We start from the raw sequence: 15,123 nt of genomic DNA on the forward strand, positions 1-15,123 counted from the left end.
CAGGAATGACTTCCTATGACGCTCAGTGTTACATCTCGGTGGAATGAGTCTCTGGCCGAATGTACTCCTGTGCCTAACCAGTACATTTTGGAGTGGATGTGAGTCATTGTCCAAGATGGTATGCAACTTGGACAGCATCCTCTTTTCAGACACCACCGTCAGAGAGTCCAGTTCCACCCCCACAACATCACTGGCCTTACGAATGCGTTTATTGATTCTGTTGGTGTCTGCTACCCTCAGCCTGCTGCGCCAGCACACAACAGCAAACACGATAGCACTGGCCACCACAGCCTCGTAGAACATCTTCAGCATTGTGCGGCTGATGTTAAAGGACCTCAGTCTCCTCAGGAAATAGAGACGTTTCCGAAGTGTCAATAGAAATAGACACCTCCTAGATTCTCCCCATGCTTTTCCTCATAGTGCAGCAGTAAGAAATGCCCCTTATACATTCATTAAATGATGCACTTAGCAATGGCGTCACTCTGGGTGCAGGTGATCTGAAGGCAGCCTTAGCTCTCTGTCAGGGTCCTTTGACAGGGCCAAGGTGGGTATTGTTCTGGACAATTTGAGGAAGAGTGGGCCAGACAGAGCAGTGCTGGGTAGCCTTTCCCCCTCTTAGCTTTCTGCCCTTTCTTAATTCCTTTCTTTCTTTGTGTCCTTGGGTTCTCTCTCTCTCTCACCTCAAGACTCTCCTAACTCTTCAGTTGTTGGATGTTCAGAAACATCAGTCATGAGAAAATGCTCTGAAGTGCTCTCAAACTTACACAATTAACAAAAACTGCAAACCATGGCCAAAGAATTGAATACAATCTAGGCACAGCCAGTCAACCCTGCCAAAAACATTCTTATATCCATCAAAGAGTCATACCAAAATCAGGCCATAAAAACCAAAGCACCTTTTGAACACTGGTGGGATCACTCTGGTACAGAGAGAGAAAGGCCTGCCTGCCACTGGGCCCAGAGAATGTCACCCAAGTTTTCGGCATTTTGGATATGGACTTGGACTTGGACTTGAGTTTTTTTTCCAATCATATAGACTTTTTTTCAGTTTTATAGCTTTTTATATTGTGTTTTTTTTCCTCCAATCTTCCTCTTTTTTGTGTGCGGGGAGGGGGATTTGGGGTTGATGATCAAGCTGCCATTCTTTTCTTTCTTGGCTGCGCAGAGAAGAAGAATTTCAGAGTTGTACAATTTGATAATAAATGAACCTTTGAATCTTTGTACTAATCAAGCAAATCTCAGACATTTTCACACCAGAGTCCTACACGTTATTACTACCATCCCTCGATACATCATGCCCATTTGGTAAAAACAACTCTCCTTAGCACCCAGTATAGAGAACTCCTCCCTGTAATGACCTGTTATGTACCCAGAAATATTTTGATGGATGCTTATGCCATACCTCAGGGTTTACGAGTGGTTAAAGCTGTCAGTTCCCAATGATTGCTAATGAAAATTTTTTGATAGAAATGTAAACACTATCTAAATGTTTTGAAATTAACATTTAGTAAGCAATGAAGAAACATAAATAAAATTACAATAACAAATATGTTCATTTTAAATCAACTTGTTTAAAAATTGTATGAGCTATAATTTGCTCATATTTCCTGCAGACACTCCTCTCTATGACAACATATGACCTGTCACAGATTGAACTTGACACTTTTTTGGTGGACTAAGTCCTCAGGGTCACAGCCAAGTTTGAAAAAGAGAGCTGATGGAATTTGGGGCTTCAGCATTTGTATGAATGGCAAAGTGCTAACCTTGTCAGCTCAGCATTTGTATGAATGGCAAAGTGCTAAACTTGCCAATTCAGCATTTGTATGAATGGCAAAGTGCTAACCTTGTCAATTCAGCATTTGTATGAATGGCAAAGTGCTAACCTTGTCAATTCAGCATTTGTATGAATGGCAAAGTGCTAACCTTGTCAATTCAGGAAAACTGCACATCACATTGGATAATCCAAGAATTCCCTTGCCAATGTTAGAATGTAAGGTTTGGCAGACAGATCCCAATGGCTCAAGAAGGTGGCTTCCATCAACTTTTCAAAAGTAATTACTGGCAAAGTGACCTACTGTAGGTCACATTCTGCAAACAGATAGAATTAGAGATTTAATGGGGAAATTAAATCTTGTTTCAGTGGCAATTCTCAAATCACACAAAATACATTGTAAGCTTTATTTCTGAGTTGTATTTCATGACTTGAAGTGTAAGTTCAATTGCAGCTTTACAGCTGAGACCAAGATGATTAAATTGAACCAATTCTCCATTGCTTTAATACCAAGGTATTCTGCATGATTCCTGAGCAGAATAACCAGAAAGATAACTTCTTGGGAACAAATGCAACCAATCTCTTTAAATTGATTCTGTCAGTGTCATAAGCTGGGTTTAATTTCTAGGATCTTAACATCAACTTCATGGGATACAACATTAAAGATGATTCCCAGTGTTTTGGATTAAATGAAAGACAAGCTTGACACACAAAGTGTGATGCAAAATGAAGTTTAAATTGCAAGAAATCCATTCAACCATCACAGTCAAAAGGACAATATATATTTCTGAAAGAATACATGGGCTGCTTATTAAACACATCATAGACTGCTTTCAAAGGTTCATTGTCTTGATGCAGTTTATAATTGAAGCATTGAACCTAACATCCAAACTGCTATTTTAAGCAGATTTGCTCATTTTCAAAGTATGTTTTTGTTTCAAGTGCAAAACATACCAACATATTTGGCACATACCCTGGCCAAATGAATGCTTTTCTTCATTACTGCCTGAGATGGACAAATTAGAAAAGCAGAAAAGCCTGCGTGTAGATTTTCTGAATCCTATTTTATAAATGTTTTCTAAATGGATTTTTAGCTATAAAATATACATATTTTAAAAAAGACCTCATTATTAAAGGTGTTTACTTTGCAAATTAAATCTTCATAGAATGAAAGACATACAAGAGGCACATCAGGATTCAAGAAGCTAAATTCCCTGATCTAATGGTTCCCAAGTAGGAAGATATGCTGGAAAAGCTTGTAAATGGTTGAATTCATTCTTCAGTGTTGACTACACTCTAATTGAATAAGGCTGCTTGATGGGACAGTGAATTAAATTTTACACACAGCAATTATTTTTTGCGCCAGCGCAATGGTTTGCCACACAAGGAGCCACAGCTGATGTTATTTCACTATGTAGCTCCATTTTGTGCCATTTCAAAACAGCATAAATTCATTGCGCCTGCGCAAAAAACAGCTTCTTAAACTAATGTGCAACTATGAAAATATGCACCAGGGAAACTGCAGGAATAAAATATGCAAAGCTCCCTTTACACTGGTGCCACATCCTGCAATTCAAGTCCTGTCGATCCAGCGCATTTATTTCAGACAAGAATGGTAATTTGTTCTACAGATGTTAAAAGCGTTTTAGTGAACAGCTAGTTTACTGTAAGGTGCAAATGAAAATGAGCATTGAGCAGATTGGTACAGTGATGTAGAAATTTATTTTCATTTCTGACTTTGTTCTCAAATCACTAAAGAAAGGAAGTGATGAAATGTCAAATTCAAGTGCTTCTGTAATAAGCTCATGACTTTTGTGGAGATGGACCTTGCCTGCTGTGTGCATGCTTAATTTAGTTGTATATTATGACAAGTCTACCATAGGCCTTCAATAAAATGCACTGCCTATCATATATGGAAAAATTGCATGAAAAAATCATGCAGGAAACAAAGCAATGCAAAATTTACCTTTGGGATTTGGCAATTCTAATTTGCAGACTTACCCACTAAAAATGGTATTAAAAGCATAGATCACATAACAATGCTGAGTAATTATATAAAGCAATGACAAAATCTGTTATAATTTCAAAGCACAGCAGTCTGTGACAATGAATAAAATCAAAAGATCAACAATTGTGACTGTCAAAAAATGGAATTCTATAAAGCACCATTTTTCTTTAATAGCCGAGTAAGATTCTGTAATGCACTGACAGATTTATATAGAATAACGTATTGAACACTATTTGTCTTCTAAGTGCAGTTCAGCTAGGCTGCTCAAATGCCCAGCTGGAACATTGTTTTGTTTCACAATGACTGGATTTAGATTTGTTGGCATGATCAGCAGTTGCTTACCTAATGGTAGAGAATGGAAGCACCAAAATTGAGTGAAATAGTGTTGGACACATTTTACTTAAAAGCCTGGATGCTCAATTTATATACAAATATAAAAGAGGGATATCTTATATATTTCAGTACATTATGGAAGAAACAGTGTTTGAAATTGTGTGAAGAGATCTTGAGTATTCGATGATTGCTCCAGTTTCTTTGGAAGGAGTTTTCCCAGCTCTTAGTTAATTCACCTTACGCACGAGTTGCCCACTCCTCCATAAGCAGTTTCCATGAAGTTAGCTCATTACCACTTCCCTGGGATCGGTACTCCACATTCATACCAGCCTACATAGTAATTGGATGTCCCGCCATAATTCCCGACTCCACCAATGAGGCCAAATGACACCGGCTGTTGTCGATAACTCCGATAATAACCTAAAAATCCACATCAAGAATTGGTCACTGAATGAGAAGAACAGTATCAATGGAAACATAAGTGTTATTTCTTCTTTGTTCATTGAAGTCAGCTTAAGAGCTGAGATAAAACTGAAATCAGTTTGGGTGGACTTAATGAATTTCCACTTTAAATGTTAAGGGGATACTTAGGAGGTCAACCAGCATCTGTGTGGAGAGAAACAGAATGGCGCAGGTCAATGATGCTTTGTCAAGGGTCACTGATGTGAAATATTCACTGTTTCTTTCTTCACATTTGCTGCCCAACCTAGTGAGATGTTCTGACAATACACATCAAACTGTTCTAGCTGGTTACAAGAAAAAAAATGTACAAATAAACAAAAGTCAATCAGTACATTCTAATGCAAGCAAAAATGAGAAATATACTGCACTGACACTAACACACTATGTGTAAATTTCAGAAATCATCACCAGAACATAAAATTCTTTAAAATGCTTCATTCAGTTTTTCAGTTGTTACCTAAATCAGCACCTACCAAGAATATTTCAATTAATAGATAACAACAATGGATTTAGACAGTCTTGTTAAAAATATTCTTGCCACTTCTGTTCCAGTTCACTTAATGTTGCATCTGGACACCGATACTGATTTTCCCTCATTTGAACAAAGCCTTGAGTATTTATACTCCAAGGCTGACCTTGGTTGATTAACAGACAGATCCTCTGCCTCATTTGAAACCAATGCATTATCATAGGATACACATTTCCCAGACCAGATCTTAAACACAGACAATTCGTGAAGTAGAATTTGACTGATTACCTGGGATGATAGGCAAAGATGCAGGATATTCATGTGTCCCTGTCCTTCCCTCCAGGAAAGAATCAACAAACTGGCAGTGGTCCTCCCCTTTTCCCCAAGCATCACCAACGCTGTAAAATGTATCTGAGAAAGAATTGCAAATAATTCTGACAGTTAATTTGGCATTACAAAGTTTCCACCCACTATTACAGCACAGTGAGACAATTATCAATGCTTTGTTAGTTTGGCATTGTCAAACCATGTGAACAAAATCGTCCTAATGCAGTCCTCTTCACTCTCAGAGCTGCTGGACATTTTATGTTATTAGTTGATGGATGGAATAACAAGTAGAAAACTCCCATGTTATGGTGAACTGTTCTTGCTCTCAGACATCAGCACAAATCAATGGAGTGTGGTTTTTCATTCAATTGCCTATAAAGCAGCATAATACCTTTAAATATTGGCTAACTTATATCATCAATTTTTTTCTAACAGTATCTTTACAAGTCTCAAGCAGGAGATTATTTTTATCCAACCAATCCATTTATTTTTTGAATTAATTTGGTATATTTTTCATAAAGTGAAATACTATTTGCTGACATGAACTATCCAGTTCCTTTTTGATATGCATAAAGATTTCTTGTTCCGTTGTGTGTGCCAGCAATATATTTAATCTTTGAGTGAAATGAGACTGCTATATTTCCTTTTTCTTAAAATGATGCATTCCTGAAATTATAAAATCTTGAACATTTATAGAACAAAAATAATCTATTCAAAATATCAAGACTATGCTAGCATTTCACCCTAGTTCAGTAATAGCCTAGAACAGTTTTTCTTTCTGGAATGCAAAACTTCATTTAAGTACAGAACTGGGAAAGCGGCATGAATGCTGTTCAAAGTACAACTCTTCAACACCTGAGTCTTGATTTGACTGTAGTCAGCAACATTATTATCAACTTTTATGACTTCTTACCTCTACAGTTATTAAGTTTTCTCCCCTTCTACAATATGATTTGTTAAGAAGTTCCTGTCTTTCCATGTATTCAATTCCCAGCTCAATTCTACTATTAAAAGATTGTGAAGCAAAATTTGTGGTTACCTCAACTACACCATAGTCAATGCAAGCACAAAAGACTAAACTTAAGAATGCTAACTTAAATAATGCTCCACATGTCCAAAGTAAGATCAAAAATCAAAGTTCAATGTATTATTAAAGTACATACATATCACCATTTACAACCCTGAAATTCATTTGCTTGCAGCCATACACAGTAATAACACAAAAGAAACATAACAGAATCAATGAAAGACCACACCCAAACAGGATAGATGAACAACTAATGTGCAAAAGATAACAAACTGTGCAAACACAAAAGAAAGAAAGAAATATAAATAAATAGCAATAAATATCAAGAACACAAGATGAAGAGTCCTTGAAAGTGAATCCACAGGTTGTTGGAACAGTTTAGTGAAGGGGCAAGTGGAGTTATCCCCTCTGGTTCAAGAGCCTGATGGTTGAGGCTCTTGAACCTGGAGGTATGGGTCCTGAAGCTCCTGTACATTCTTCCTGATGGCAGTGGTCAGAAGAGAACATGGCTTGGGTGATAGGGATCTTTGATGATGGATGATGCTTTCTTGAGACAGTGCTCCATGTAGATACACTCAATGGTCTGGAGGGTTTTACCTATGATGGACTGGGTCATATCCACTACTTTTTAGAGGATTTTCCGTTCAAGGGCATTGGTGTTTCCATATCAGGCTGTGATACAAACAGTCATTATATTCTCCACAACACATCTATAGAAGGTTGTCAATGGACTAATATGAAAGGCAAACACCAGTTCTCAAAAAATCCTGGTTCACTTTCAATCACTGTTACATCAAATAACTGTTATAGCACCATGCTAAAAATTAAAACATTAAGGAAAATCATTTGCTACAGGCAACATTGCTTTAAGAATAAGGTGCTTTCATGGGAAAGAATTCATAAAATGAAATTTCAAAGGGAAAGGGGTTGCCAAAATACATTGTGGGAATTTGGCTACACTATAACCCTCAGCAACAGCTTTGTGTGCTATTTGCAATAGTGAAAGACTATTCTGTAAATCAATGTTTGGAGAGCCAACAACGTTTTAGTGTAAGTACAAGTACCAGTAAATCAAGACCATTAATTAAGAACATGTCTTGATAGTCACAGGAGCCATTTTTATGCATGCATTCATCTACATGGATAATGATAACAAAAGGATGACAAAATGTGTGCATTCATCCATTCTTCAAGTGATCTCACTGCAATGTTATCCTATATTGTCAAGTCCTGGCTGCATCCTCCAAAATCACTTCTGAAAACTCTCTAGTAATATTATAAGCATGCTTTAATGTTGGGGGTATGAAAGTCTAGAACTAGAGGGCATAATGAGAGGGAAAAAATTTGAAGGAAATTTAAAGGTTAAGTTTTTCCACAAAGAGGATGGTGAATACTTGGAATGAGCTCCCAAGACAATGGCAGAGACAAGTACAATTATAACATTTAAAAGGCAATTTGACAGGTACCTAGATAGGAAAGGGATTGAGGCATTGAGGTTATTGTGCGTGAAGAACATTTGTGTAGAGAAGCATTATGGCAGGCATGGATGAGGTGAGCTGAAAGAGCCCATTTTTACAATTCTATAAATAGGCTCCAACATATCAATGCAAACTCAAGGACCACTCTTAACACCCGTCCGATCCTTGGCTCTGGCCCTAATACCCTGACCTTTCTCATCCAGACCAGTGCTTAAATCAGCTTAACCTTGGCTTGTTCCTCACTCTTGGACCCAGGCTGTGCAGCTTCAATAGGCCTGAGCCCTGCCACCTCGATTCAGCCCATACCCAACCTTTCCAATCTGGCCCGGCATTTAAATTGGTTGAACATCAGCTCAATTCTCACTCTCTTCCACCGCCTCAACTCTGCCTTGCCTCATCTCAAATCATCACCACTGCAACAATGGCTATATATTGGCTCATTCCGCACTCGCAGTCCCCACCCCCTTGATTTCACCCTTACAGGGCACGCAGCAACGATTCTGCACTTTTGGGACTTCAGTTCACACCACAGAAATCCCAAGTCATACAGGGGTGGGGGTGGGGGTTCAAAAGCTCAACTCCAAAAGGGAATTCACAGGCTATTGACTGGCGAGGTTTACTCATCTCTGCACTGTACTGAGACTGGGGCCTGCAGCCAATGGGCTCTTGGATGAGCTGTGACTGGCTTAGTGGCTGTGAACCCACTTCTGTGATCTTCAGTTCTGAATGTCATTTGTTTACTTTTTATTGTTTGCATGATTTGTTCCCCTTTTGTCTCTTCCTTTTTAACGGGTTCTATTGTGTTTCTTTTTTTGTGCCTGTCTGTAAGGAGACTAATCTCAAAGTTGCATATAGAATACATACAGTACCTATAAAAAGTAATCATCCCCCTTGGAAGTTTTCATGTTTTATAATATTGAATCACAGTGGATTTAATTTGGCTTTTATTTTAGACACCAATCAACAGCATGTTAAAGTGAGAACAGATCTCTACAAAGTGATCCAAATTAATTACAAATATAAAACACAAAATAGTTCATTGCATAAGTATTCACCTCCTTTAAAATGACACACCAAATCATCACTGGTGCAGCCAACTAGTTTCAGAAGTCACATAACTGGATACATGGGGGTTCATCTGTGTGCAGTCAAGGTGTTTCAATCAGTTATACTAGAAAAACACCAGTTATTTGGAAGATCCAACTGCTGGTGAGTCAGTATCCTGGCAAAAACTACACCATGAAGGCAAATGAACATTCTAAGCAACTCCACCAAAAAGTAATTGAAAAGCACAAGTCAAGAGATGGATTCAAGAAAATTTCCAACTCACTGAATATCCCTTGGAGTACAGTTCAGTCAATCATCAGGAAATGGAAAACATATGACACAGCTGTAAATCTGCCTAGAGCAGGCCGTCCTCAAAAACTGAGTGACTGTGCAAGAAGGGAACTAGTGAGGGAAGTCATCACAGACCTATGACAACTCTAATGGAGTTACAAGCTTCAGTGGCCGAGATGGGAGAGACTGCGCATACAACAATTGTTGCCCGGGTGCTTCACCAGTCAGTTGCAGCTTTATGGGAGGGTGGCAAAGAGAAAGCCACTGTTGAAAACAGCTCACATGAAATCTCAGCTAGAGTTTGCCAGAAGGCAATTGGGAGGAAGAATCTGAGGTCAGATGGAAGAAGGGCCTGTGGTCTGATTAAACCAAAATTGAGCTTTTGGGCCATCAGACGAAACACTACGTTTGACGTAAGTGAAAAAATACACCATCCCTACCATGAAGCATGGTGGTGGCTGCATCACACTGTGGGAATGCTTCACTGAAGCAGCCCTGGAAGGCCTGTGAAGGTGGAGGGTAAAATACTGGGAATTCCTGGAGAAAAACCTGATGCAGTCTGCAGCTTGGGAGAAGATTTGTTTTGCAGCAAGACAATGACTCCAAGCAGAAAGCCGAAGCTACACAGGAAAGGCTAATAAACACAAAGTTCATGTCCTGGACTGGCCAAGCCAGAGTCCAGACCTTAATCCAATTAAGAATTTGTAGCCGGGGACTTCAAAAGGTCTGTTCACTTGTGGACCACGTGCAATTTGACTGTGCTTGAGCGCTTTTATAAAGAAAAATGGGGAAAATTGCAGTGTCCAGATGTGCAAAGCTGATACAGGCCTATCCACACAGACTCAAGGTTGTAATTGCTGCCAAAGGTGCCTCTACTAAATACTGACTTGAAGGGGATGAATACTTAAGCAGTCAATTATTTTGTACTTTACATACATCTGGCTAACACGAGAGAACAGAGTTTTTAAGGTGCTTGGAAGTAGGTACAGAGGAAATGAGGAACAGAGGTCATTTCTAAAGTACACACATGGAACAGCATTGTGGGCTGAAGGACCTGTATTGTGCTGCAGGTTTTCTATGTTTCTATATTTGTAATTAATTTAGATCACTGTCATGATCTGAATTCACTTTCACAGGTAAGAGTCCTTTTCTGTTGATAAATGTCAAAAAATGCCAAATTGAATCACAGTGGATTTAATGTTTTATAAAATAAAACATGAACATTTCTGGAGGGGGGGGTGAGTACTTTTTCAGGCACCGTATTTTGATAATAAATGTATTTTGAACTTTAAAGTTGGAAAGGACTGCAATTAATCCCTGACAAATTCAGATGTTTACTCAATGGTGGTTGGCCATATGAGTAGCTAGCTGGGAAAAGGGAATTATTTTGATGATAGTGTCTTGTTTTGCTTTATTGTTGCTGCCGCTTGTGTTGTTCTGCTGAACATTGTGGGCATGCTTTGTTGGAGCCAGATGTGTGGCGATATTTGCAGCCTTGGGTGTGCCGGTTGTTAAAGTAAGCAGCACATTTCACTGTAGATTTCAATATACATGTGATAAATACAGATAATTCTGAAGATCAAGCCAAATGATCTTTATTTTAAATAAATATAATGTCAGTATATGGGTAGGACCAAAGCAGAATTAACATAATATTTGCAGAAAATAGTGGAATTATTCAGATGAAAAGGTCATTGATCTAAGATGTTAACTTTGCTTACTCTGCATAGATTTTCCCTCAATCTTCTGGGTAGCCACAGCAATATCTGGATCCGAATCACTGAAGATGCACAACTTTCATAGAGAAATTCTGGGTAAAACTAACGAAAGAAATTAATTTGACCTTCAAATGGTATTCATCAATCGGCTAAACTATTGTGAACTCATGCTAATGAAGGGCCATATTGCGTCTTTGAAGAAGGTCCAGGGAGAGTTAGAAGAAAATTCTTCATTTAAAAATTATTGGTTATTTATACAGGCCTTTTAGTTTACCTTAAAACTGTACAAACCAAGAGATATCAATAGAAATTTAAAAAGGGCAAAATAGCATAATAAATTCTTTCCCCTCACACAGTGATGACTGCTTAGAATACACTGAAGATTCCAACTCGATGGTTTCAAGTTTAGAAATCACATTATATAGGTGTGTGACATGAGAGATGACATTTGATTTTCCAGACACATTTAGGTAAATTGAAATTTCACTTTTTCCCCATTGCTATCTGCCTCTGGTTTATTATCTCTCCAATATATGGGAGGGGATGAAGGCTGAATCGTTTGCTGAGTCTATCATACCTTTGCCTCTTTGCTAATTTCATATCTCAAACTTTTGTCAACTGTCAACTCCAATCATAAATTCCATTTGCAGGAAATACAGAATTACTGAGAACCTGCCAATTATTGTAACATATTGCTGAAGTCAGACATAGATCTCAGCATTCAAAAGAGTGTTAAAACCATTTTCTAAGACTCACATAGCTCTTTAGTTTTGTACAAATCATTTAATTTCACATTTCCACTACAGCTGTGAACTCTGGATTAAGGTCTGTATCATCTGGCAGTGGATAACTATACAAACTGCAACAAGAAAATGGGTGTGGGGGGCGGAGGGTGGGGGTTGGGGGAGTCATCAGAAGAATCATGTAACATACAAATACATACAAGATTCCAGCAGAAAAAGGCAGAAGGACAAGCTTTCTCCTCATTACATCACACTTGCTCCTACTTCATGACAAAGTACTTAAGAATTATTAATCTTTCTGCTCTGAAGGAAACCTGAACTTGGCTCCACCACTGCGCAACATTGTCTGCATATTTCTGGTTGCTTCATCTATTTAAGGACATAATTTTTCTTAAGTTTATAATGCACCACCCCACATGTCATCTTTAAAAAAAAAATGTGTTAGAGAATCAGTAGCATGGAAACAAACCATCTGGGAAAGCTTTCAGGTTCAATAGTGTCCTTTCCCACTTGTATTCATCTAATCACATCAACCTATCTTTGAAAACTCCTTTCCATCTGCAATTGCCTTATGTTCTTTTAACTGGCTTTCAGTAATTTTGCTCATCTTCTCTTTTTTGGTAGCCGGTTCCACATTCTGAGCATTTTGAGAAGTGTAAAGGAACAGTGAGAACTTGGAGTACATATGCACAGATGCCTGAAAGTAGCAGGCATGTGGGCTGGAGAGAAGATGTGCATCTTCAATGCAAACCTTTATGAATCAGAGAGGTCATCAAAAACAGCAGCTATCAGCAGGGAACTGGATAGTTTGGATATTATGCCTCAATATGCACTGCGTATTCACTTTGACAAATCCTGCACTGCACAGCAGTCCACCGTTAAACACTATTCCCAGCTTCGCTCACACCAATCAGGGATAGAAGACATTATTCTATAGACACACAGTTCAAATAGTCCTCAATCACACCACAGTCCCTCATGCCAATGTGGATGAATATCTGACAGATGAGAATCCAAGATCACTGCTGATGTGGACACGAAAACATTGTGGCCACATGCTGTTCTTAGTGCAGCTGGAAGCACAGGATGGAGTTGCAAAACATTATGCTCAATATGGGGTTAAAAATTATTCAAGCCATGGACTAGAACCTTATGAAACATTACAATGCACAATTCTAACATTACAATGAGAACAAATGAGATTACAGCGTATTTCCCAGAGCTGAAGAATTTTCAGCTATGCAGAAAAGAATTTCCTTGAAGCAGCAGGGGGCTGACAGCTGAGTTGAACAAAATTCTATGACAACTTGGATGAAAATGATGAATTTATTTCCACAGTTGGAAGTTTAGTCATTTGGTGGTGCAAATTTTAATTAGAGGAGGGATTAATGGGGAGTTCAAGAAAAAAATATCATGCGTAAGTGTTGGAGAGCTGTGCCCCCTGCAAGCTGAAAGGGTATTGGAGATTTTGGGTAGTCACCATGAGAAAGAAAAGTTTTTATTGTGCGGAATCCCCTGAACTCAGTTTTTCAGAATCTGAAGGCACATTAGGCCTAACTGCCTCTTCATTTTCCTGATGTTTCTATGACTCTTACCATCTTTTGGCTTGAGAAGAAATATGAATTTGATTTTTCTACTGCTGTGAGGAGGCCAGACTCAGGTTAGAGAGGTAAAGCCTCCAACCTGATGGCATGAACATTGACTTCTCAAACTTCTAATTTCTCCCCCACCCCCACTTCCCACATATCTTTTTTCTAGTCTTCATTCTGGTTATCACTCTCATTCTCTTCTCTTATCCTCACTTGCTTATCACTTTCCTCAGGTCCCCTTCTTCCTTCCCTTTCTTCCATGGTCCACTGCCCACTCATATTAGATTGCTTATTCTTCAGCCTTTTATCTCTTCTACCTATGGTATCCCCTCCCTACCCAGCCATCTTCCCCTTCAACTGGTCTCACCTACTACCTGCCACCTTGTACTCCCCACCTCTTACCCTGGCCTCTTCCCCTTCTTTTCCATTCCTGGTGAAGAGTTTGTTTTGTGTTTGGCACAGACCTTGTGGGCTGAATGGCCAGTTCCTCTGTGTACTATTCTATGTTTTATCTCAGTTTTTCTTGAAACTACTTTGTATTCATTCTAATGCTTTTATATTTGTTCTGTAAATTGGTTAATCAATGCAGCGTTCACCAAATAAATTGACAGCAATGAATTGCTATGTCTTTCAGACTTGGCAATGCATTAATCACGATAACTACCTTTCAAAGACTTTTCCCATGACGTTATCCTCGAAACTTAATAATCAAAGGAGGAAGAACAACTTTTACTTTTTATCTTTACTATTATCCTAATGCTATTACTTTTCTGCTTCATTCCTGCATATCTTGCTGGCAGGGAATGGAATGATAAAGATCATGTGCATGCAGAAGGGATTAGTTTAATTAGTCATTATGGTCTACACAGACATTGTGGGCTGAAGGTCCTGTTTCTGTGCCGCACTTCTCTATGCTCCATGCTCTATTCTCTGCAAAGACAAGAAATCTGTTTCCCTCTTCCACTGCTTGCCAGACTTGCAGAATTCTGATGTTAATTGCTTTATCCAAACAACCACTATACTCAAAGAGACTTAACCAAGCGTCCAATGTAGACCAATCTATATGAACATCCGGGCCCAGGTGGGGGGGGGGGTGCGTGCGTGCGTGCGTGAAGCTATATCTATATTTCTGATAAATAGGGATATACTTTACATAATCAACATCTTTGATATGCAAGCATCAATGTGATCACACAAAGTCAGCTGTTTACATATGAAACATTATATGCATACACCATATTTTATATATATATATACACACACACACACACCTGGATTTCTTAGTATGCTTATGTTTTTCTGGAGAATTAGTAAAATATACTCAGAGAGACAACAGGCTTTGAAAATGCTCCATCGTTTGGTTACCTCTCAGTCCTTCAGACAGGAAGATCTTGTATCGCAGAGAGTTGCAAAGTACCACACCAACAAATTTGCGATACCATGTGCGCTTCACATACTGTTTTCCCATGCATTCGCTGGATGATGGTTCATACTTGAACGTATAAGGAATCCAGATTGGTTCACCTCCTGTAAAGAAGAAACACATGGTGCAATGTTTCTCATATCACTGGAACCTAGCACAAGTCACTGCCTTATCTTAATGAAGGGACTAGCTTTCACTATCCATTCCTTTTATGAACCAACTACAATAATGAAAAGAATTCACCATTAAATGTGTTATCTTGGAAATTAGATACAGATTGGTTCCTTGTACTTTGATGGATGGACCAAAACAATTTCTGGGACACAGCCAACTCAAAATTATACAAACTAAACATATGCAAGCTTGTCCTCGTAACCACAACAGCTGGCATGCTGAACTGGAATAAAATGGCAAGCTTGATTTAATTTTCTACCAAC

At 38.6% G+C, this 15,123-nt stretch overlaps 1 protein-coding gene across 1 annotated transcript in view; it reads right to left on the minus strand.

The window, feature by feature from the left end:
- Positions 1 to 3,474: 3,474 nt before the first annotated feature.
- fndc1 (fibronectin type III domain containing 1) overlaps positions 3,475 to 15,123 on the minus strand; it is a 183,658-nt gene continuing 172,009 nt past the window's right edge. The window contains exons 20-22 of the mRNA XM_059986090.1: positions 14,629 to 14,790; positions 5,332 to 5,454; positions 3,475 to 4,532 (exon numbers count right to left, since the gene is read on the minus strand). Of these exons, the coding sequence (XP_059842073.1) occupies positions 4,402 to 4,532; positions 5,332 to 5,454; positions 14,629 to 14,790 (416 nt within the window). The 3' untranslated portion in view covers positions 3,475 to 4,401. The remainder of the gene's footprint in view (positions 4,533 to 5,331; positions 5,455 to 14,628; positions 14,791 to 15,123) is intronic.

This window comes from Hypanus sabinus, chromosome 12, assembly GCF_030144855.1.
Source record: "Hypanus sabinus isolate sHypSab1 chromosome 12, sHypSab1.hap1, whole genome shotgun sequence".
Classification (NCBI taxonomy): domain Eukaryota; kingdom Metazoa; phylum Chordata; class Chondrichthyes; order Myliobatiformes; family Dasyatidae; genus Hypanus; species Hypanus sabinus.